The sequence below is a fragment of the Megalobrama amblycephala genome, linkage group LG4 (genome assembly GCF_018812025.1).
Source record: "Megalobrama amblycephala isolate DHTTF-2021 linkage group LG4, ASM1881202v1, whole genome shotgun sequence".
In the NCBI taxonomy this organism is placed as follows: domain Eukaryota; kingdom Metazoa; phylum Chordata; class Actinopteri; order Cypriniformes; family Xenocyprididae; genus Megalobrama; species Megalobrama amblycephala.
Window position 1 is genome coordinate 43,563,472 of NC_063047.1, and position 26,122 is coordinate 43,589,593.

General features: G+C 37.3%; 1 protein-coding gene across 1 annotated transcript in view; it reads right to left on the minus strand.

Moving 5' to 3' along the window:
• The window catches only part of brinp1 (bone morphogenetic protein/retinoic acid inducible neural-specific 1), a 184,404-nt gene that overhangs the window by 69,763 nt on the left and 88,519 nt on the right, over positions 1-26,122 (minus strand). The window contains exon 3 of the mRNA XM_048189497.1: positions 11,810-12,000. Within this exon, the coding sequence (XP_048045454.1) occupies positions 11,810-12,000 (191 nt within the window). The remainder of the gene's footprint in view (positions 1-11,809; positions 12,001-26,122) is intronic.

Consider the following 26,122-nt stretch of genomic DNA (forward strand, 5'->3'; position numbering starts at 1 on the left):
AGGACAGTACTAAATAAAAATAACACACAATTTTATGATCCCAGATCCCTCTTATTTTGTTAAAATTATTAAAACTTTGCATATTCTGCAAGGGGTATGAAACGTATGAGCTGAACTGTAGCTTAGGATGTTTTTGCAGACTGTCAGAGTCAGAGAATCATCACAGTTTACATTAATGTTTAAATTAAATAACTGACATTAAAATTCAAAGTAATCACTGGATGTAACTATAATTTGATTTCCACCCACTTAAAATGTAACTAATGAAATACAATTACTCAAATTTTGTATTTTAAATCTCTAAGTTACATGCATTTTGTTACTCATTAACCCTGATTAAAATCCATATCTTTAAAGGCGGTGAGTTTGAGTCAGAAATCTCCTCTTCAGAAGCTTTACACAGACCAGTTTTATTCCTATCTAAATTTTGAAGGGTTTTACAGAGGTTTGTTCGGATATAATTCACCTAAAAACATAATGAAAATGTATTTCTCTCTGTCTGTTGACAGTATTTTCTGATTTATGTTGTAATAAAAAGAGAAATCCAAAATCCGCTGTGTAAAAACCTTTAACTCTAATATGTCAAGAAAATCTAATCATTTTGAACCTGGCTTTATCCAATGTTCCAATTTCTGCTCTGGGAATGCAAGCAAATTAAGGCATATTTAATAAGATAATGCCTCATTTGCATACTTAAACATAACATCTCAGAAAACTTACACAACACAATTCTTTTAACTCTTTCCCCACCATTTATCTTCTGAAATAGTACAGCATCTTGCGGCTCCAAAAACAAGATCATCTGCGTAAACCAACGCTGCGTCCGAAATCGAATACTTCCCTACTAAATAGTATGTGAAAAAAGAGTAATATGTCCGAATACATAGTACCCGGATGATCTACTACTTCCGGCAAGATTCTGAACTCGGCATACAATGGACACTTTACCATCCCATGAGGGCCTACGCTGGTAGGTCACGTGACAGTAACAAAATGGTGGATGTAGTACGCCCCAATTTCATTCATACTACACATTTCATACTATAAAGAATGCACTATTTTAATGGTTAAATTCAAATTCAAATGTAGTAGATACTCAGACAATTACAAGATTTTGGATGCAGCGCAAGTGTGCCGCACACATCCTGAAAAGTGAAGCCAAAGTATCTTGATTGCCCCCTAGTGGCTAAATGCAGTAAAGGATTTATACCCTGCCCTCTCCATGTAATCGAATGGGGCGCGAGCCAAACTTAAAATCCAATTACCATTCAAAGATGGTTTCTGTCATTTTAGGTAGTTCTTATCACACAGACATGTGTTCATTGAATGAAGCTAAAATAAAATGTTGTATGTTTACATATTCATACAACAAAATATACAGAAAGTTTTGCGAATATGATAAAAAATGCTGGTGCTGGTTGACAACTTTTTTTTTGTTGCTTTTGTTTTTTAGAAACTCACAGTTAATGAACTGTGATCACTCAACTGGGGAAATACGGTTATATCCAACGGTTAAACATGTTTGCTATCCGCCGGTGGACATTCTGAAATATATCGGGTCTGGAATGACATGAGGATGACTAAATGATTTCCACCACTCTTTTACAGGAAACCGATACTGAGATCCCACAGCAACACTACATTTCAAGACTTGTTGTCATGCTTTATAAAGTCGTTGCATTGAGCTTGCCAACATTCATACGGGCATCATTTTGAGCGCTGTAGTTCATGCAGCCAACATGTCATTTTATCAGCATGCTTCTTCGGCGTGGACTTCCTAGTGTGTAAGAACTGACATGATGGTGACACAGTGTGCATCGGTGACTCACTTCATACACTGTCACAGAGAAAATTTTGCTTACAGTGTCAAACTGACATGACCCGCATCTCTCTCTCTTTCAGTCTGACTACTCGACGGCAAAGATTTCTTCTCCACTGGAGTCGAGTGGGAGAAGCAGCTATGATTGATTTTTGCAAAGCGCCTCTGACCTTTTCCTAAATAACTCATTCACTAGGACACCAGGCGGAATATCAGCTAGGAGAGTAACCGTACAATCCAGCCGGCGCAAAAACACCAGCTATGTGTCGACACAGACAAACACAGGGAGCAAAAACACTCTTTCTCTTTGCAAGCTTCTCTCTCTCTCTTCATCTCTATGCACCAGCTCTCTATCACTCTATCTTTAGAATGAAGCACTCAAAAGCTCCACCGTAGCTCTGTTCCAATCCATAGTTCGCTCCCTTGACAGACAGCACTCTACACAGTCAGTGTGAAGACATACATTACACTGCACAAAAACTTGCTTAGTATTTCCGGTACAAATATCTAAACATTCTTAAATCAAGATACAATTACTTGAGAAGCAAAATGACATTATCAAGCCTTGTATTCTAAAAAAATGTATCAAAGTTGAGAGTTTTTATGCTTATTTTGGTCAAACGGCAACATGGAATCGCACACTACTCTTACTATTACTGCAGTATACAAGACGCATCCCAATTCATGTACTTATGCATCAGCTCTCTATCACTCTATCTTTAGAATGAAGCACTCAAAAGCTCCACCGTAGCTCTGTTCCAATCCATAGTTCGCTCCCTTGACAGACAGCACTCTACACAGTCAGTATGAAGACATACATTACACTGCACAAAAACTTGCTTAGTATTTTTGTCTTGTTTTCTGGTACAAATATCTAAACATTCTTAAATCAAGATACAATTACTTGAGAAGCAAAATGACATTATCAAGCCTTGTATTCTAAAAAAATTTTTAGAATACAAGGCTTGATAATGTCATTTTGCTCAAAGTTCAAAATTGAGAGTTTTTATGCTTATTTTGGTCAAACGGCAACATGGAATTCCACACTACTCTTACTATTACTGCAGTATACAAGATGCATCCCAATTCATGTACTTATGCACTATTTGGATTCAGAGAAATTATTCTACTGAAACAGCTACTTTACATTTAATAGAGCAAATAAAATCTAAATTTGACAAAGGAGGATTAGTTGGTGCTATATTTTTAGATTTGCGTAAAGCCTTTGATACAAAGTTCTCCTTTCAAAAACTGTCTAACTTTCAGTTTTCATCTGGAGCTTTAGCGTGGATATCCTCATATTTATCAAACAGAGAGCAATGTGTAAAGATTAAAGGGGTTAAGTCCTGTAACTTAGATTACACAATGGGTGTACCCCAAGGATCAGTGTTAGGTCCCTTATTATTTAGTCTGTATATTAATGATCTCCCGCACCAGTGTGAAGGGATACAAGTGCAAATGCATGCTGATGATACTGTTATTTCTACACATGCGAGAACAGCAGAGTTAGCAGCTGAGAAGTTAAAAGCTGCTATGGAAAGGATTACTGGAGCAGTCGTGTCTTAGCCTGAACATTGGTAAAACAATAGTACAAATGTCTCCCAATGTTGATATTTTTATTAATGGTTAAATTGTTAATGAGTTAAATTATCTTGCTGTAATATTGGACTTAGTTTTAAAAAACATGTAAAGAAAATGGTGAGGAATATTAAATATAACTTGGCAGATTGTAGATAAATTAGACTCTCTGTTGATATGCATGCTACAATCCTTTCTCATATTCAATACTGCCATACATGTTGGGGTCAAGCTGGTGAAACTGTGATTTAAATCCCTATATAAACAGACTTAAACATTGTTAGATATAAAACAAACCATTTTCATCATTGTAGGATCTTAGAGAAACAATTTTTTGAGTTGTGACAATTTTAGACTTTTTTTCAAACTTGTGTATGCTTTATAACATACTCCTCCGGTTTCACAGACAAGGCTTAAGCTAGTCCCAGACTAAAATACATGTTTGAGATGGTTTAACTGAAAGTAACTTGCACTGACATTCCTTAAAATATGTCAGTGTCATTTTTTTTGTCTTAAGATTCACACCAATAATGTATTTTTTTATAGTGTTTGTTTATAAAAGTTTCTTAAATACCCTAAATGAACTAAGGCCTTAGGCTAAGCCCTGTCTGTGAAACCGGGCCATTAAATGGCTTGGCTCCTTCTGAACTCTGTGATTTTGTTAATTTTTCTTCTAAAAACTCCTTTCCGTCATTCTGCTTTTGGACTACATTTCACTGCATTCGTCTTTCGCAGTGAAAGCTACTACTCATTGGAACGCCTTACCAGAGGATATAAAAGGGTGTGAATCTATTGTTTGTTTGTTTTTTAATTGAAGTTAAAGTCTTTTTTTTTTCTTTTTTTTTTTTTAATCAAACCAACTCTGAAAACATTGAAACAGCTACTTTACATTTAATAGAGGTAATAAAAAATAATAAAAGTTGACAAAGGAGGATTAGTTGGTGCTATATTTTTAGATTTGTGTAAATATAGTTAATCACAAAGTTCTCCTTTCTAAACTGTCTAACTTTCAGATTTAATCTGGAGCTTTAGTGTCTATATCCTAACATTTATCAAATAAAGAAGACTGTGTAAAGATTAAAGGGGTTAAATCCTGTAACTTACATTATACAGTGGGTGTACCCCAAGGCTCAGTGTTAGGTCCCTTATTATTTAGACTGTATATTACCAGAGGATATACAGTTTAATTGATTCCTTAAGATTTTTTTTTTCTTTTTTTTTCCCCCTTTCAACCACCATATTATTTATGTTAGTGTTGACCTGCCAGGGGACTGCGGGTGAAAATTAGCCTTTGGCTAAATTTGGGATAATGCATTAAATTGAAACATTTATGTTAAAAATTGTACATGGTCCCTTTACAAATAAATAAAGACTAAAACATTCTAAGCCATTTTGTTGAAAAATAGTGTGAGCGGTGTGTTCACACTGAAAAATCCTATGTTGGTTGACAAAATAACCTTATAACGGTTATACATTAGATGGTAGTGCATAGTGTGCATCATTTGAGACACAACCACAGTGTACAGTATATGCTGTGCAAGTATGCAAAACAGTGCATGGGAATAGCTGGATGACCTACATAGTACGGTTGGCAACTACGGTTTCCCAAAAACAACCTGCTCAACTGGAGCTTCCATTTTCACGTGACAAATTTATTTATTTATTTATTTTTTTCAAAGTGCACAATTAAAGTCGGCATGAAATCAAAATTGACCCTATTTACTTTGTTTGTGCATGTTACTAGTCTTGTGGTGAACAATTAATCTGTGCAAGTTAATACATCCTCTGATGGCGTTCCTTCTCAGTTTGACGGCTTGGGTTGAAAACGCTTAAACCACTCCTCTCCAACCGTTAGTCTGCTATGAGCAAGAGATGGAGGAGCGCTGAAGTAAAACCCTGCCCTCTATTCAATATTCTGTTTCACTTGGAAATACATCACAACACTGGAGAAAAGACGTTTGCAACTTCCGGTTCATGGGGACTTTAAGAACACTTTCTTTTCACAAGGATTGTTTTAGCATACCACTAACAACATGTAAGGTCATCTAAACCTTCATTTAAACACATTTACTGGCATATTCTAGATGCTTTTTCTTACACTGTCGTATTCCTGATTTCTGACAGGTCTCAACATCCTGCATGTGTGCATGTAACCACACTTATTGATCATAATCGGAGAGATTGAGGTTTTATGTTTCGCAACATGTCCCGCGGTGTTTAGGATCCGCAGCAGCTGCATGTGAAGGCCGATCGACAGAGCTCATGTCACACATGTTCGGGAACCTTAAACCAGCTCCTTGTAATAAAGCACTGGCTGAACTCATGTTCCTGTCCAGAGGCGGCTGTCATCGCTGATGTCTTCTGTCCGTCCAATCTTCCTGCAGGCATGTTAATGTTATGGTCAGATCCATGGATGTCGATTAACCTGTTAGCATCAGCCTTTCGATCCTCGTGACCTTTATTTTCAGCCGTGTCTGTATTGTTCAATCTCGACGGCGGGTCTCTAAGAGAGATGCGCTACAGCAAGGGCACACACGCTAATGTGAGTAACCTTTAAAAGCAGCGTTAATAAATCAGATTTCCTGTTAATCAACCGATTAATCAATGTAAGGACGTCTACAGCGAACAAAGAACAATGAACCTTAATTTGACCTTGAGCTACGGCATAATTACAAGCTCCCCGTCTGTCCACAATAAAGCGACTGTGATTTCTGAACACGAGCCTCTATAGCATACAGTTGGTAATCACAGATATTATGAGCCGCGCTCAGGTATTAGCCTCGTGTTTCTCCAGATTATACAGCGGTTTGTGATTTATTGTGGTACTCTGGACTGGAACAGGCATATTGCTTATATCGATTTCCCATTCAGTTTTATGGTCATATCGTGTAGGTGACAGAGGGTAAGGGTGTTCGTGTCCATGGATTCCCTTGAATACTGCGCCTGAAATGTAATGAAATTCGAGTCATTGTTTCATTTTTCTTTGCAATAAACTCTATACGGATATAATGACCGATATATGCTGTAATGACCCACAGCGCAACCACTGGCCTGAACACTGCAATTCCAAAGACCATTAAACATAATTCAACACACACACACAAACAAATAAACAAACAAATATTGTTTTATTTTATGTTATTTTATGTTATTTTATGTTATTTTATGTTATTTTATTTTATTTTATTTTATTTTATTTTATTTTATTTTATTTTATTTTATTTTATTTTATTTTGATATTTTCTTTTTGGCACCGGCCTAAATGTATCTGAAAAAGATGCAGAAATGTAAAAAAAAAAAAAAAAAAAATATCACTTGGTTATCTATGTAAATGAATAAATGAATGAATGAATACATTTTATTTTATTTTATGTTATTTTATTTATATCTTTGATATTTTATTTATGGCACTGGTCTAAATGTATCTGAAAAAGAACTGTAAGAAAAAAAAAGGTATCACTTGGTTATGTATGTTTTATTTAAATAAATAAATAAATAAATAAATAAATAAATATATAAATACATACATACATACATACATAATTTTTATTATTTTCTTATTGGTACCAGTCTAAAAGTATCTGAAAAAAAAATAAATAAATTGCAGAAATGTAAACAAATGTATTACGTTGTTATGTGTGTGCATGCATGCATGCATGTATGTATGTATAAATAAATAAATAAATATGCCTGTATATATGTATGTATAGAAATATCCCAATGAACCAATTTGCTATAATTAAACAAACTATCCTGTGCTATAATGAAATTGTACAAACCCGATTCCAAAAAAGTTGGGACACTGTACAAATCGTGAATAAAAACAGAATGCAATGATGTGGAAGTTTCAAAATGTAATATTTTATTCAGAATACAACATAGATGACATATCAAATGTTCAAACTGAGAAAAATTATCATTTTAAGGGAAAAATAAGTTGATTTTAAATTTCATGGCATCAACACATCTCAAAAAAGTTGGGACAAGGCCATGTTTACCACTGTGTGGCATCCCCTCTTCTTTTTATAACAGTCTGCAAACGTCTGGGGACTGAGGAGACAAGTTGCTCAAGTTTAGGAATAGGAATGTTGTCCCATTCTTGTCTAATACAGGCTTCTAGTTGCTCAACTGTCTTAGGTCTTCTTTGTCGCATCTTCCTCTTTATGATGCGCCAAATGTTTTCTATGGGTGAAAGATCTGGACTGCAGGCTGGCCATTTCAGTACCCGGATCCTTCTTCTACGCAGCCATGATGTTGTAATTGATGCAGTATGTGGTCTGGCATTGTCATGTTGGAAAATGCAAGGTCTTCCCTGAAAGAGGCGACGTCTGGATGGGAGCATATGTTGTTCTAGAACTTGGATATACCTTTCAGCATTGATGGTGCCTTTCCAGATGTGTAAGCTGCCCATGCCACACGCACTCATGCAACCCCATACCATCAGAGATGCAGGCTTCTGAACTGAGCGCTGATAACAACTTGGGTTGTCCTTGTCCTCTTTAGTCCGGATGACATGGTGTCCCAGTTTTCCAAAAAGAGCTTCAAATTTTGATTTGTCTGACCACAGAACAGTTTTCCACTTTGCCACAGTCCATTTTAAATGAGCCTTGGCCCAGAGAAAACGCCTGCGCTTCTGGATCATGTTTAGATATGGCTTCTTTTTTGACCTATAGAGTTTTAGCCGGCAACGGTGGATTGTGTTCACCGACAATGTTTTCTGGAAGTATTCCTGAGCCCATGTTGTGATTTCCATTACAGTAGCATTCCTGTATGTGATGCAGTGCCGTCTAAGGGCCCGAAGATCACGGGCATCCAGTATGGTTTTCCGGCCTTGACCCTTACGCACAGAGATTGTTCCAGATTCTCTGAATCTTTGGATGATATTACGCACTGTAGATGATGATAACTTCAAACTCTTTGCAGTTTTTCTCTGAGAAACTCCTTTCTGATATTGCTCCACTATTTTTTTCCGCAGCATTGGGGGAATTGGTGATCCTCTGCCCATCTTGACTTCTGAGAGACACTGCCACTCTGAGAGGCTCTTTTTATACCCAATCATGTTGCCAATTGACCTAATAAGTTGCAAATTGGTCCTCCAGCTGTTCCTTATATGTACATTTAACTTTTCCAGCCTCTTATTGCTACCTGTCCCAACTTTTTTGGAATGTGTAGATCTCATGAAATCCAAAATGAGCCAATATTTGGCATGACATTTCAAAATGTCTCACTTTCAACATTTGATATGTTATCTATATTCTATTGGGAATAAAATATACGTTTATGAGATTTGTAAATTATTGCATTCTTTTTTTATTCACAATTTGTAGAGTGTCCCAACTTTTTTGGAATCGGGTTTGTAATTTATTATTATTATTATTATAACACAGACACCTGACACACACACACACACATGAGTTCAGAACAGCATCATCCTCTCAGCAGTGTGCTGTATTTGTGAGTGTTTTAAGTGTCTCCGCTCTCCGCTCATGTTTATCTGCCAACATAATGACAGACTCTAAAGCGCACTGACACCGAGAGCACTGACCTCGGACCTGTCATTGTGTCTTATGGCCCCTAGAGCTAGCATGATCTACTGACACAAACCGACATGATGATCCTGATGGGAAACAGAAAAATCATGAATGAAGCTGTACGTGTCGTTCTCTGAAAAACAGCACATAAAAATCCACCTCGAGCCCAAAAGACCTCCATAAACACAGAGTGATATGGGGTTGAAGGTCAGTGCAAAAAGGGATTCATCTAGCAAACATCACCGTATCACAACACATTACTTATTTATTTATTAAAAGTAATCTAACTGTGATAATGATTTGAGTTTAATGTGGCCAGTAAAAGTGTTCAAATAATAAAATACTGATAAAGATCAGTTTGAACCATGTGATCAAAAATGTTATGTTAGTCACTTAAATATGACATCATAAATACATATTTTTTTAAAGGGGAAATGTCACCGCATAATAGAATTGAATAAAAATAAATTCTGCATTTTCTTAGAAAATGCATAAAAGGTTTTAGAAAGAAAATACATAGTGAAAGCACGACATTTTAATAAAAAACAATTAAAGCAAAATGTAGAATGTGTTTTGTTATTATTGTTATCCATAACTAAAACTAAAACCATAAAAAAACTATTTTGTTACTTGAAACAAAATAAATGTTAACTAAAATAAAATAAATTACTTATTTTTTTCAAGGTAACTAAAGCTGAATAAACTAAAACTCATAAAACTAAAATAAACTATTAAAAATGATGAAAAAAAAATAATAATAATACTAATAGGCAAAACATAATAATGATAATAATAAAAAACACCAAATGCACATTTAAAATCCAATTCAAAATATCATCTAAAACCATAATAGTATATCAATGATACTAAAATAACACTGCAAGAGACAAAGAAAATGACAATGAAAGGATGAGCTGCATTTGGGTTTATTCTGTTCTTACGATCCAGCATCATATTCCTTCTTCCTATCAGATTTCTCTATGCCATAATTAGAGCATCAAGTTTAACCACTAAGCCAGAACTGATATAATATTTCAACCTCTGAATACAAACTCTCCATGAAAGCCAAACGACAGCATATCAGAGCAATTACACTCGACAGCTGCGAATCTATATGAAACTGACCCCTTAAAGGACAAAAAGGGTATCAGGCTTACTTCAGCTCCACACAAACATGAGAAATGTGATTATGAATTGGCATTACAGACAGATTCCATTAACAGAATGATCTGTTCTGCAAATCAGCAGTGAATCTCACCAACCGCACAAACAAGCGTATACTTAGGAAGCTTATTGTTAGGACTAGTAACTCTCAAAGTCACCATGAAATCAAAATGGACAGTTCTTATTTTCCCCTCTCTCTCAGCGACATCTCTTCTCTTCTCTGGTGATGAGGGCGGGGCAACCTGTCACTCACATGAGATCCACCAATAGCAAACCACAACCATCCAATCAATTCCCCACGGACAAAATTTACATTTGTTCTTGTTCCAGAAGCGTTTCACTCAGATATACGACACGATAGGGAAGAAAAGACTAGCTCAACTTCTGTTTCATGGCGACTTTAAAGTAAAAGACTGTGTATTTTTGTGCAAATTGACTGAAAGTATATATGACGGAAACTGTTTACGGTTTTATGTCATCAAATTGTGATTGGTTCATGAGATCAGCCAAATTTAGTGACTACCGATCGAGTCATGCACTCTAAAAAATAATGTGTTGGCTCCAAGTAAGTTGCTCCAACTAGCCCTGGAACCAATTAATATGATCTATTTCAGTTCATATCAACAGCTATCATAGCACATGCTAGTGTAACATGTATATTTAATGAACAAGTAAGATATTACTTGTCACTGGCATTAGCTCATTCATTGCTTATAGAGTCAATGAAGTGTTTACCTTCTCTTCAGCACAAACTTCAACATTACAGAAACTATTTTAAATGTCAAACATAACAGCATTAAACACTAACAGGTCTTTTGCTTCACTAAAAACAAATAAATTAACACTTAATTTCAACATTTATTCTCCTTATCTAGTCCCACATGCTGGGACCTAGAAATCCACTGCCTTCATTTTCGAAGACAATTTCATGATGTTACTACAACTTAATTTATTTTTATTTTTATTTTTTATAAAGCCAATTAATTTGAGTTTAAATTACAGAAAGTATTAAGTTGATGTAATGATCAACATTACACTACGCAACATTTCAACCCAATGCAAGTTGGGTTAAAACTGGAAAAACCCAGCGTTTGGGTTGTTTTAACCCAGTGGTTGGGTTAAATGTTTGACCCAACCTGCTGGGTAGTTTTATTTAACTCAACTATTGTTCAAAAATGACTATATGTCTGGCTTAAAATGAACCCAAAATAGGTTTGAAATTAAAAATCAGACACATAATTACTAGAGGCAACAATAATAACCAAAAAGTGAACATTTATTAATAAGCAATTTAATAAATGTTTGTTTAATTATAATTCATTACAATTATTAATAAATGTTAATTTATTAAACATATTAATAAATGTTAATTTCCAACATATTTTGGGTTCATTTTAAGCAAGCAATACAATACAACTACCCAGCAGGTTGATCAAACATTTAACCCATTCACTGGGTTAGTCCATTTTTAACCCAACATGGGTTGTTTTTAACCCAACGTCTTTTAGAGTGTATTATGTAAACAGAACTCTGCAAAATAATGTTTGCAACTTGAAAGGTTTAATTAAAACAATGAATTACAATTTTTAACTTGCATTCATGTGTTTATTTAAGTTGTGGTAACAAGGTCCCCTGAATTACTTTTTAGAGTGTAGAATGTGATTATCGGCCAATAACGATCAATCAGAGCATCCCTCATTTTGGTCAGAGCGCTCACCTCCCAGTGTGGCCGAGATCAAGATGTGCGTTCCATATTTCTTGATGATGGTGTCGATGAACTGTTGCGTGGACGGCCGTCGTCCGAGCATCCGCATGCTGCGCTGGAACTCCGGCATCAAGGGCAGAGGATTCCGGATCAGATCCCGCCTCTCGATGGCTGTGTTCCTCACCTTCCAGCGTGCAAACTCCCTGCAGAACAGAGCAAAACATGAGGGCCTAGGCAAAAAACAGCCTCGGCGCTTCAGTGGAGACAGCGAGAGCTGATTTAGACTGTTAAGCAGGTGGCAGCTTATATATTCTTGCATATGCACATATATTAAAAAAGTTACAATAATAACCACAAATGTTAGATTAAAAAGCAGTCATAGCATGTATTTCTGTCCTGTCGGTAAACACACACTCGCATACAGAAATTGCTTTCTCTGAAGAAGTTACCATAGCAACAGAGGCTGCTCCAGCACTTTTCATTAGGATCATTATTGGACGGAACATTGACAAAACAATTCATTAACATATCACAAATATATAATTATTATTATACAATATTCTTTAATGCCACTGATGTTTGTGCTAAGATGTGCATGATCACCTAAATAGACTCTGTATAGAAATCGGTAGCACAGCCTTTATGTATAAAGCATTATATAAGGTATTCATAATGTACATTATAATGCATTATATATTTTCATAAATTATTGTAAACAAAGTTAAAATGCATTATAATATTTACAGATTCCTTGTTACATCTGGTTGTTTGTCATGCGTTTTAATGACTTTCTAAAGGTGTAACAATGGATAAATGAGTATTATAATGTATTATAATTGTCATTAAATGTCATAATTTTCATGAGATAAGGTGCATTACTAGGAATAATCAATGCATTAAACATTATAAAGACATTAAATGTTTATAATGCATTAGATATAAAGGCTTTATTACATTTTTATTAACTAACACTGACAAAGATTAATAAATGCTGTTGGAAATGTATTGCTCAGTGTTGGCTAATGCATTAACTAATGTTCACAAATGAAACCTTATTGTAAATGTTAGCCAAAAAATACAAACAATTCCTTTAATGTAATTCAGATTTGTCACAATGAGCAGCATAATATGCCAGGATGACAAAAAGTTTATTTTGCGACATCAGAATTGAATTTTGCCTGGCACTTTTTGCAAAACACAATTTCAAATGCATTGGCAATTGCAAAACTTCAACAACCAACAATCATGCAGCAATCACGACTGTCCAGCGTGATAGAGGGAAAAACAAAAGCAAAAACATTTTGATATTGAATCCAAATCAAGGCTTCTAATCAACACAACTGCCAGGGGTTGTCATGATGAAACGATAAGCATCAGTTGTGATTCGCCATTGGCCAGATTTCGTTCTCACTAATCTCACAATTGGTTCGATTAGCATGTCATTTGGCAGCGAATCACATGCATCTAGTTCCTGTAATGAAGTGAAAATTGAAAATCCTTGAGACATGAAATGCATTCGCTGAGTGCTTTGCTAATAATCCTAAGAAATATGTTTCATTTCAGTCGAGGCTCAACAGCTGATACTACTTTAAAGAAGCATCTATTTTCATAAATGCTGAGTTGGGAGTTGGACCTTGGAAATGTCCATTCAGCACCTGTCCTAAGTCTAAAATCTTGAGCGTGTTAACATGGTAAAAGTGCCACAGCAGCAACAGTCACTGCTGAACTTCTGCAACTCCACTGGACAGTTTAGATGTAAATGAGCAGCAGATGATCGTTCTGACATTAGCTTTTGCTTGATAGATTGTTGAGTAGTGACTGTTAATGTGGTGTTTTAGATTCTTAAATGGAAGATAGAAATGAAGGAACTTTATGAATTATATATTTAAGCAATATCACATAAATAAGTGTGACTCAGGGTTACAAATCACAGTCATGCACATTTTCAGATCAACACACGGCTGTGAGATAATTAAGTGATGATTGAACATTAATGATGAACACCTGCTGTTAACAAGCAGAATCACTGAAGGAAAGAGAAACACAAGAACTACAACTGACTTCAGTGACAGCCTTCGATGAAATCAACAGAAGATAAAAGATATTTAATCTCTACAAACTCTACAAAACATTACCAGCTTCACTGGTTCATAACTAGACTGACTTTATTTCTGTCATACATCTACAGAAGTTCTTATTGAGAATTACCAGAGGTTTCGATGTAGATGATTTTTTGAGATTCATTTGAAGTTACCATCTTTGAGGTCAGTGTTGGCTATAATTGTGCTCTTGACTTTATTGCATCAGTTGTTCACTTACTGCTGTAACTGAATGTTTATAAAACACATTTGTTATGGCACAAATGTCAAGAGAATGCATGATCAGGTACTGATGGTTAAGTGATGATGATGAGAGCCATCATTTAATGACCTGATTCACTGATATTATTCAGAGTTTAATCTCCTTCACTGATTCTGCTTGAAGCTCATATTCTGAAATTCTCAGAATCAATGCAGAATCGTTGGAGGGAGAGAGAGAGAGAGATAGAGATAGACAGACTAGACTGGAAGAAAGTGTATAAACAGTGAATAGTTCCTGTGCTTCATACTAAATAACACTCTTGAAATGCAGAACAGCAATCCACTGACTTTATATTGTTTCCTCTTTTAATTGAGAGATGCTGCCTCCAGTATTTTCAAACCCAGATTGATTGTTTGGGCCGAACCAGAGTTGGATTTCACCTGTACAGGTCTCTGTTCACATTAGGTCTGAACTAAACATTAATAACATCAGTGTGAGTACCATAATAAGAACTACTGGCAGCTGTTTACACTGTAACAACTCAAGAGGAACAGGTGTTAATTTAACTGTTATTGGAGTATTTGAAGAGTTCAGATGCAAAAAGCCACTAAATGCCACCTCTGTCAAAAATGAGATAATGATATTGAGCGAATTCTCTCCGCACATAGTATACGTTCATCAAATACTTTCACTTTAAATCCATTTAGACTTATGTCTAAAATACGTTGAAATGTCAGGTTTTAAATCGTGTGAGTCAAATCGAAAACAAAAATTCTCTGTTTATGTAATCTGTATGAAAAGAGAGCCATGTCAGAAGTCTGTGATTCAGCTCATTATCCGCTAATGCGGCCACGCCCACGGAGCCAGCGCTATTCAGATGCAAATTCTGAGTCAATACATGCATACATTGTCTCAATCGTGTATTTATTGTCTTGAAAAGTGTTTTGAATAGCCATAGTTAGCGATCTCTGGCCTCTGTTAGTTCGGTTAGTTCCTGGATTGCCTATTCTTCTTTAGCAGGCATTTGTGGACTAAAGGTGTACAGAGCACCCTCCGGCTGCAAGTATGAATTGAAAACACAGTATCCAGCGCTCATAGTAATGACAATAAATCCTGAATAAATATTACTCCTCTGTATAGAAAATTGACATAAACATATGAGAATCCATCAATATTTCTCCAAATGTGCATGCTTTTAAGCTAAAAGCCTATATGAAATGCCACAGAGGTAACATAATTGTTCAGACACTTTGCAAAACAGAGAACACTTATATTTTAAAGAATATAATAGAATACCATTATTTTAAATTGTAATAATATTTCACAGTATTGCTGTTTTTTCTGTATGTTTGATTTACACCATGGTGAGCTGTCTGAAAGGCCTCATTATTTATGCAGGTCATTACACCTCATTATGCAATTCTTTTGTCTTCTCAGGTGTGAATCACAGCATTATTCATGATGATTCATGCCTCCACGCATACTGGGTTTCTTGACAAAAGATGTTTTAGAAAATTTAAATCTCTCTATTGTTTTATATGAACAATCAGGCAGCATAATTTTTAACTCATTTTGAAGCAAAAACTCTAGTCTACAACCTCCAATACACATACGTCTTGTGAACACAGATTTAATATATATTTTTTGGCTTTATTTCAGTGACTTAAGTGTTTGTTTTGTTTTTTTCAATAACCATGCATAAATGTTATTCCTTCAAAAACACAAACATGTACATACATGTTCCTCACATATTATTGTAGCCTAGTTTGTGCTGAATACAGTGTAATGACACTTTTGTCATTTATATGTTTATGAACAACTGAAAAAGCACAAATGCCAGGGCATGTCAAAACTTCTCCAGGGCCCCAAAAATCCTCAGACCCCTGAGGGTTAATGCAGAAACCACTAAACGCCACTTCATTTTGTCAGCAAAAGTCCACAGACAAACCAATAGGAAAATGCAAATCAAATCATATGATTTCAAGATGAGTGACGGTGTGCATATGAGCCACTTTCAATTGACGAGCTGCAAGTTTTGATCATGCTTTGTCCATTGTTACAGTGGTAATGACAGAATTTCAAGAGTAGCAAGTAAACACAACAGTGTTCCTTTTGCTGCTGTAAAACTGACAAAAATGGACGTTTTACTATGTCTTGTTGAATCAATGAATGAATAAGGCATTTATATAGCGCTTTCCTATGTACTTGTTATACAAAGAGGTGGACTTGGAGGTTTTTGCGAAAAAAAGCACACATCGATTTAGCTGGTTTTGCAGAGAAAGACAATCAAATTTGTTAAATACCAATGAATTGACTAAAGTGACATTTTTGAAAATAAGGCATTCCAATGACCTTTTCATTCCCATTCAAGTGAAATTACTGAGCCTAAACATAGGAAACATAGGAGCCTTGTAAAAATTGCTCAGTTAAAAGAAAACATGTCAGACAGACTTAGAGGATTTTGCATCTTGTCCCTCTGGATTTGCCACCAAAACTTTACTTGCACAGAACGACATTTGATTTGCAAGTGATGCGAAGAATGAGCTGCTTTCAGAAGGTAATTTATTCTGAGAAGAGCTGAAAACATAAATGAATTATTCTATGATAAATTATTGTGCACAAGCCAAGGAACAAATTCTACATCATCAATAGATGTTTACTTCTGCAGTTCTGGTGTAGAATCAATGCTATCATTGCTTTTGGGTGCAACTCAACTGCTTTGACATCCAGCAAGCAAACGGATGTGAAAGTGTTCTCCAAATGTCAGAAATGACTCATTGAGAATAATGTAAAATCCTTTGTGATACTGATTGTTTCTACAGTTTGCTGCAGAACAGACAGAAAGTACTCTGAACAATAGCGCTGGTACATCAAGTCCACATCACAATCCAATAACAACCATAGCCTGAAACCTGGGCGACTTCACTGACCTTACAGGTTGTGTGATAAGGAGGGTGCGAAAATGCTTAATAGACTAAACCTGTAAAGATATTGATCCACCTTTCCAGCATTTGTAAATAAAAAAGTCAATTAACACAGTTACATGGGCTTATCTGCTTGTGTTCTTGCACTTTTCAAATCCAGAAACCCTGAAAATAGCAACATATTAATTGGTATTCCAAGTCCATGGCGCGTTTTTTTCCAAGTCTGGGACACAGAATTACTTCAGTTATTTCAAAGGTCCTTACAGCCGTCAACAGCAAAAAGACCAAACCCACAAAGACATTGACCAAGCAAATAAATACAACAAACAATATGATAAAAAGTACAAACTATTGCCATGTTTTCCCCACAAAATTACGTTTCATTATCTATGGAAAGCACGCTCTGTTTCTCCTGCTCTCTCTCCAAAATCCAATGTGAATGTCTCAGTTGAGCTTTATTTATTTGTATTCGGTACATTTCACTGTGAATTCTTTGGTAAATCGTTTGCATTTCAGCGCAGGCTTTGCAAACAGACTTTTACGATATGGACTCGACAGTAATGCAACAACATGTCAGTAACTGTGTTCATTCTAATGCCTGATCTGATATTAATGATTCATGTACAGTCAGATGATCTTTGTCTGTGTGTCAGTAAATCAAACCAGTGACTAAACGCTCAACTTCACCTAGTTTCTCTTAGTAGGATGAAAATATTCTGTTATTTAAACTGTGATTAAATTATATATAGAAAACGACCAAAGAACGCTCCCTTTACAATCGCTGGAGCTGTCAATCAAACAGAGTGAGTTTATCAGTGACTGAGTTCTGGACTCGAGCCAAAACTCCAGTTTTATTCAACAAATCTCTTAGTTACATCATGTTTGCACTGTTAGTTATGACGAAAGCATTCATTAGTGTGCAGAAATTGAGTTTCAATGACGAGATCACTGCTTTCATGAGCTCAACAACATGTCTGTGATCGACTACAATGTTCATCACTGCAACCTTTCATGCCACGATCTAATTGTACTGCTATAATCAACACTTTTCATGATTAGTTAACCTTGAGAGCTGTAATAGTAAAAATGTGCTAAAAGTTTAAGCCAATCACAGCAGTGGATATTTTATTTATATTTCTTTTTTATCCTTTTATTTCTAAATTATGACAATTTTTGATATAAAAAGCATACTAACATTATAAGTGCACCCCAGGAAACATTATAAAACAATAAAACAACACAGTTCATGACACCTTTAAGAACAAAAACCTGACAAATGTCTTGAAACAAAACATCTGAACAGTGACCGCATTTCCATGCACGTTCCAGATTATGCTTAATAAGCTGATAACACGTGGGTCATGTAAAGACGTTAACCCGTTTTCCTTTATCGGAGTAAAGTTTAAGCATAAACCAATTGATACAGCTAGATTTTTGCCCCGTCACACGGCATGTAAACTATGGTTTACTTATGTTGGCGCGTGCATATAAACCGGGACAATGGGTTATTTCAATAAACTGATTTTTGTGAGTTATCAGCGTATTGTTGTGCATGTAAACATGCTTAATGTCTTGAGGTGTGGCAACTGTAGTATAAGGGGAATAATTGACTCCAGGCCATTGAATTAGGCTATTAGAAAAATAATGCAAACCTCAGGTCGTAATGCAATCATGAAGCAAATCGAATCAAAAATGTTTTTTTTTTTCTAATATGCATAATTTTTCTAATAATTCAACAGCTTGAAGTAAATTATTCCTTGCACACACACATTGAAACTGAAAGCATGCAGTACATGTTTCAAAATGCAACAAAACTAGATCCAACACCAACTTTAATCAACAATGTTGTGTGTATAGTAATGGTGTAGCATAGACAGTTTTATTGATTATAATGAAAGCGATCATCTAGATTCTAGTAGTTTCCAGTGTAGATTCCTATGTGAAACTGGCCTCAGTCGAAATGTGCAAACAATTGATTTTGCTGTCTCTTTTCTGATGATTTGTGTGGATACATAGTTGTACATGCAATGTGGGTTTTTTGAATAAACAAACAGTTTCAAATAACACTTCATTTGCTGATGTCTTGAATGGGCTGTATAGGATTGCAAAGTTTGGGCACCTCTGGTCTACAGCTGCTCCTCAGCGTTGCTCGTCTGGAAATTTCCACCAAGACAAATTGTGAATTGAGCAGAACTGATTGTGTTCTACAAATGTTGGCGGTTTCGAGGGCTTTTGGGGTCGGTACTGTAATAAAAATATCACCAGGCGGCTGGGAGCTCCGGGCAACCGCGTACAATTAAGTCTACCTGCGTGAAGCCGACCCTCGCTGCGCCGCGGGTGCCAGAACAATTCTGGATTGACACCCTCTCATTCAGGCACTTCACAAACTGCGATCAGCAGGTTTGTCTTGAGAATAAAAGTATAAGGAGACCTCTGCAAAACATGATGATAATTCAGTTATAGCTGAGGGTTTCGTTATAGCCCCCCTTCCCTCAATGAAGTCGAAGCGCTACGCCTTTGGAAATCATTCTAAGAGCTTGGTAATTACTGCTCTTCAAGGGAACGGGAACAAATATATGCAAATTGCATTGTGTCTGCTTTTGCATCAACAAATCTCAAGGTAAAGTAGTGCAGATAATGAGGCGTATTAAGACTCCACATGAAATCACTCAGGAGGAGGATATAAGGTGTGTCGGCTGCACACACGTGTTCAGATGCTTGAGTAGATGGGAAGAAAATGAGACGAGGAAGCAGAGGAATAGGAAGTAGCGACAGAAGGAGGAAGAGAGAGATGGGGAGAGTGAAGAATGAAGATGAGAACAGAACGAGAGACTGGAATACTGATGAGATCAAACCGAGATCTGAGCACACACCAGACTAGACTTATAACACACAGTCTTGAGTTCTGAACTGACAAAATTTCTTAGCCATAAAGGAAAGTAAAGATGGTATTAAAATGTCCAAAAGGGAGGTTAAATCTGAACAAAATAACTTAACACTGTTTCTTAGGAATGCATTTCCATTTTGGATGAAAGAATAAACAAACATAGGAACATATGCACAGTTTTGCCACTAAACCGTGTTACTTCATGGAAGAATTGTTTATTCTGATTACTAATATTAATAAGTGATGCTTATTTAACAGTTATTGCTTTATAAACAGTTATAAAACTGAAAATAGCCATAAAGGAATATGAAGTAGTAAAGACGATATTACAACGTCCAAACGTAGGTTAAATGGGAACAAATGGAATTTAACACTGCTTCGTAGGGATGCACTGACATTATTGGCTAAAAAAATACATAAATTGCCATTTTCAGACATGGAATGAAAGGGGAAAAAAGGTAAAGACTCTAAATAGACTCATAAATTGTAATAGACACAGTAAACAAAAACTTCAACAGAGAAAATGTACCAACATGCATAATTTACTAGTTTTCTACACAGTTGCCATTTTGAAAATGCCAAAGCGAACATGCATTTTGGCACAAGCCAAAATGAAGCCACACCAATTATTAATATTAATAGAATTACACTCTATGCCTCCTAGTTTCTTTTTTCAGACCAGTTTGTCCAGAATTGTCCATTTTGATTTTGTTTTTATTGATTGATTGATTGATTGATTGATTGATAAATATAACAAAATACCATGGCATTATCTGATATCCTCACTAAACTACTGAGGGTTTTGTAAATTCTTGCATTATTTCTTTTGAGAATTTTGATATAATATCTGAATATATTGTCAAGCAAAATTCTCTAGTTTGGATGGACACCACCAGCATACATGTGCTCTGTTGGTTGGCAATATAACAGTTCTGTGTTATTTTTCAAACTTCATTTCAGAAAACAAGAAGCAATGACAATGGAAAGACTGGAATGGAAAGCCATTTTGAAAATGCCAAAGCGAACATGCATTTTGGCACAAGCCAAAATAAAGCCACACCAATTATTGATATTAGTAGAATTATACTCTATGCCTCCTAGTTTCTTTTTTCAGACCAGTTTGTCCAGAATTGTCCATTTTGATTTTGTTTTCATTTCAAGCTCTTTGAAATATTGTTGATAACTGACCCATAGGCTTCACTTTAGTTCTCTAGTTTGGATGGACACCACCAGCATACATGTGCTTTGTTGGTTGGCAATATATTTGTATTGTGTTATTTTTCAAACTTCATTTCAAAAAACAAGAAGCAATGACAATGGATTATATACATGTTAGGGAAAAAAAAAAAAAAGAAGCAAGCTCTGGATATTCTGCCGTTGTTCCCTTCCACTCCACAAATCGCAAGCGTGCGTTCCAATGATTTCGCTGTGAAAGGCTCCATGGGCCCTCAAATTGACCTATTACTTAGCTCCAATTCTCCTCAAGCCGATCAGCGCGTTTCAATCTCCAGCTGCATAGCTTCACTGCGCCTCCGTTCTCCCGCGGTTGTTCTGCAGGCTATTAGGGTCAGAGCGCATTCTTTCCCTCTCTCGTCTCTGGACTGTGTCCAAATTCACAAACTCCAACGGTAAAGTCATCTACTGCCAGAGCTCAAGAATCACTGGTGCATTCTGTTCAAGAGAAAGTTTAAGGTAATATATCTTCTTACTGTGAGAGGCTCGCAGACTTCCTGTTTGTGTCCTTGTGAGTGTACACTATGTGCTTGCCACTGTGCTGAAGTATATACTTTTGAAATATTCAAACACCATCCCATTCCAGTTATGAACAAACATTCTTCCAGTAACGTTAAAGGATTAGTTCACTTCAGAATTCAAATTTCCTGATAATTTACTCACCCCAATGTCATCCAAGATGTTCATGTCCTTCTTTCTTCAGTCGAAAAGAAATGAAGGTTTTTGAGGAAAACATTCCAGGATTTTTCTCCATATAGTGGACTTCACGCATTACATAATCACGTTGGAAAGGTCACGCGTGACGTAGGTGGAAGTATCGATAGCAGTGCAAGAAGAGCATTTGTGGTTAAAATGTATATAATTTGTTATTTTTCTTAGAAATTGGCAGATGGTTTCTCTAGATTAGATTCTTATTCCTCATCTGGGATCATGTAGAGCTCTTTGAAGCTGCACTGAAACTGACATTTGGACCTTCAACCTGTTGAACCCCAGTGAAGTCCACTATATGGAGAAAAATCCTGGAATGTCTTCCTCAAAAACCTTCATTTCTTTTCAACTAAAGAAAGAAAGACCTATCTTGGATGGCATGGGGGTGAGTAAATTATCAGGACATTTTAATGGGAATGTTTTTGGAACTTGTTTTTGTTGGCTGGGAAAATCTGTGTATTTTACTGAGCGATCATTAAAAATAGTACCAAAAATGTACTACGATAGCCATGCAAATATCTCAGTTCATGCACGGTAGTAGAAACAAGTTTGATTCAAATGAATTTAGTGGCAAAACCCAAGTCATTTAATGTCCTGATTGATTGGGTGGATATTAGCTGATAACAGCCAAATAAATGCTATATTTGTTATCTTCAAAAGAGCTTCACAAATCACATTTTCTTCACATCTAATGCTCAGACTGCTGATGAAGATACTGTATGAAATATATCATTAGGTGTTCACATGCAATAATTTTCATATTATGAATCCAATCTGATTTCAATTTCTGAAAAGTATGTTTATACAAACCCTAAACCTTACAGTTTGTTTCAAATATTCGTTTTCATGTGCATTACATGCATTCTGTGCAAAACTTTTCTTCCACTTACCAGTTCGTAAGACGTAAAATGCATGTAAACATTTGCATCACAGCACTAATGCGCAAGGTATTTAGGAATCCGTCATTTTCAAATGTTTACGTGCTTAATATATTTCCCATTGATCCGATTATTTCAGGTCTACACCACCCTTTCAATCCAACAGAAATTAAATTTGGATCGGCGTCAGTCGTGAGGTGTTTACATGGAGGATTTTTAATATGATTAAGCCATCAATCCGATTATGACCAGATTGTTTGGGTGCATGTAAACATAGCTACTGACAGTCACAAATCATTCATACAAGCACTCGTATGTTGTACATACATGCCATCGCATTTCTCTTCTGTGATATTCTACAAAATGAGGCAGAGTTTTGGACGCAAGCCACAGCCAATGAGCTCAGCCAGAGATTATCTTCAGCATCAAGTGTAAAATCTCAATCACACATCAGTTAAACTCTGACAATATCTCCTCTCGGCTTTGGTCATTATTGAGGAGCCATATGTGAGAGCCATATGTATTTAGGCCCATACGCTCAGATTAGCAAAAGCTGTTGGATGGAAGTTGTGATATGATTCACTGCATTATTTCTCAGCTCAACGGCAGATTTAATGACCTCTCTGAGGAACTCCTGCGATAACAAATAGCCCACGCCACCAGCACTGGAGCGCACAGGACAGGAGTGATTATCATGCCACAAAGCCATTAGAAAGAGCCGCTGCGGGTTAGTCGCTCAAGACTGAGGAAACCTGTGTTTGGAGAGTTGGTTAATAGCGTTAATCAGTTGAGATACCACTTAAATGACTCGTCGCCTAACGCGGGAAACGCCTTGGAAAATCGATCTGTACTTTTTTCTGAATACAATGTGAGTGGTGTTTGCCAATGCAAAACCCATGGCAGTGATACTAGGGCAGTTGTTCCTTTCTGACCCCAAGGCCCCCCATTGTCCACAACAAACATTTTTAAAAGCCCGACACTCCTGTTTCTGTAATTTGCAGGATTCCGGAAGTTTTAAGACCTGATTGTTCTTCAGGGTTTCCTTTTTTTTTATTCAACTGATTTATGAGTTGTTTATGATTTGCTGAATAAAGGATAAGGTTTTGTAAGAATATTTGTTCACACCAAGAACAATAACTATAAAGATAACTACATTGGCATCCATACCAACGCACGATAACACTCTGTTTATTATAAGCGCTTGCTGTAGTTTTGTCATCTGGCGCTTTAAATGTTTGAGCTCTCTAAAGCATGGTGGATTCTGATTGGCTGTTTCCAAGCGATACTGACAATTGCAAAGATTTCAGATGATGGCAACTTTGTATCGACACGCAAAACTATCAAATATCATCCTAATATTGTAATATTATTCTTATATTGCAATCATTAAGAGCGCAAGTTGTAATTGCTGCCTAACACGTTCACTGTCTGCTTAACTGAATACATGAAGTTAAATTTGGGGTGTGGCTACTGTAGCAAGATAAGTTTGGGGTGTGGCTACTGTAGAAGTCTGAGAGTTTGGGGCATGGCTACAGTAGCAGGATGAGTTTGGGGCGGGGCTACTGTAGCTGTTGGATAGTTTGGGGTGTGGCTACTGTAGCAGGCTGAGAGTTTGGGGCGGGGCTACTGTAGCAGGATGAGTTTGGGGCGGGGCTACTGTAGCTGTTGGATAGTTTGGGGTGTGGCTACTGTAGCAGGCTGAGAGTTTGGGGTGTGGCTACTGTAGCAGGTGGATAGTTTGGGGCGTGGCTACTGTAGCTGTTGGATAGTTTGGGGTGTGGCTACTGTAGCAGGCTGAGAGTTTGGGGCGGGGCTACTTTATCAGGTGGATAGTTTGGGGTGTGGCTACTGTAGCAGGCTGAGAGTTTGGGGCGTGGCTTCTGTAGCAGGTGGCCAGTTAGGGGCGTGGCTACTGTAGCTGTTGGATAGTTTGGGGTGTGGCTACTGTAGCAGGCTGAGTTTGGGGCGTGGCTACTGTAGCAGGATGAGTTTGGGGCGGGGCTACTGTAGCAGGTGGATAGTTTGGGGCGTGGCTACTGTAGCTGTTGGATAGTTTGGGGTGTGGCTACTGTAGCAGGCTGAGAGTTTGGGGCGGGGCTACTGTAGCAGGATGAGTTTGGGGCGGGGCTACTGTAGCTGTTGGATAGTTTGGGGTGTGGCTACTGTAGCAGGCTGAGAGTTTGGGGTGGCTACTGTAGCAGGTGGATAGTTTGGGGCGTGGCTACTGTAGCTGTTGGATAGTTTGGGGTGTGGCTACTGTAGCAGGCTGAGAGTTTGGGGCGGGGCTACTTTATCAGGTGGATAGTTTGGGGTGTGGCTACTGTAGCAGGCTGAGAGTTTGGGGCGTGGCTTCTGTAGCAGGTGGCCAGTTAGGAGCGTGGCTACTGTAGCTGTTGGATAGTTTGGGGTGTGGCTACTGTAGCAGGCTGAGAGTTTGGGGCGGGGCTACTTTATCAGGTGGATAGTTTGGGGTGTGGCTACTGTAGCAGGTGGCCAGTTAGGGGCGTGGCTACTGTAGCTGTTGGATAGTTTGGGGTGTGGCTACTGTAGCAGGCTGAGAGTTTGGGGCAGAGCTACTGTATCAGGAGGATAGTTTGGGGTGTGGCTACTGTAGCAGGATGAGTTTGGGGTGTGGCTACCGTAGCAGGCTGAGAGTTTGGGGTGTGGCTACTGTAGCAGGCTGAGAGTTTGGGGCAGAGCTACAGTATCAGGTGGATAGTTTGGGGTGTGGCTACTGTAGCAGGATGAGTTTGGGGTGTGGCTACTATAGCAGGCTGAGAGTTTGGGGTGTGGCTACTATAGCAGGCTGAGAGTTTGGGGTGTGGCTATTGTAGCAGTCTGAGAGTTTGGGGTGTGGCTACTATAGCAGGCTGAGAGTTTGGGGTGTGGCTACTGTAGCAGACTGAGAGTTTGGGGTGTGGCTACTGTAGCAGACTGAGAGTTTGGGGCGGAGCTACTATATCAGGTGGATAGTTTGGGGTGTGGCCATTGTAGCAGGAGGAGAGTTTGGGGCGTGGCTACAGTAACAGGCCTATATCTGAGCAGCAATAATAGTGACACTTGCCTTAGAAAACTAGGACAAAAGCTGCATTTGTGTGACAACTAAACAATCTTTCAACATCTATATGTGGCCTCGGCATATATCGGTTTGTACCTCAGAGACATGACAAAACACTGCATTACAGAAAAACCTTGTCTACTACAAAGCTTCAGAACAGGAACCCAAAAAACAAAACACGTGTTTGTTTGTTTCTGTGTAAATATATCCTGCACAAATCATACTGAACTTGAGGCGTCCTGTCACAAGTTAATTCCCCTGTGCGCTCTTCTGAGGGAAGAGTAGAATCCAGCACTGAACATTTATAGCAGGACCCCGTCTGTTTTCCCCGTCACA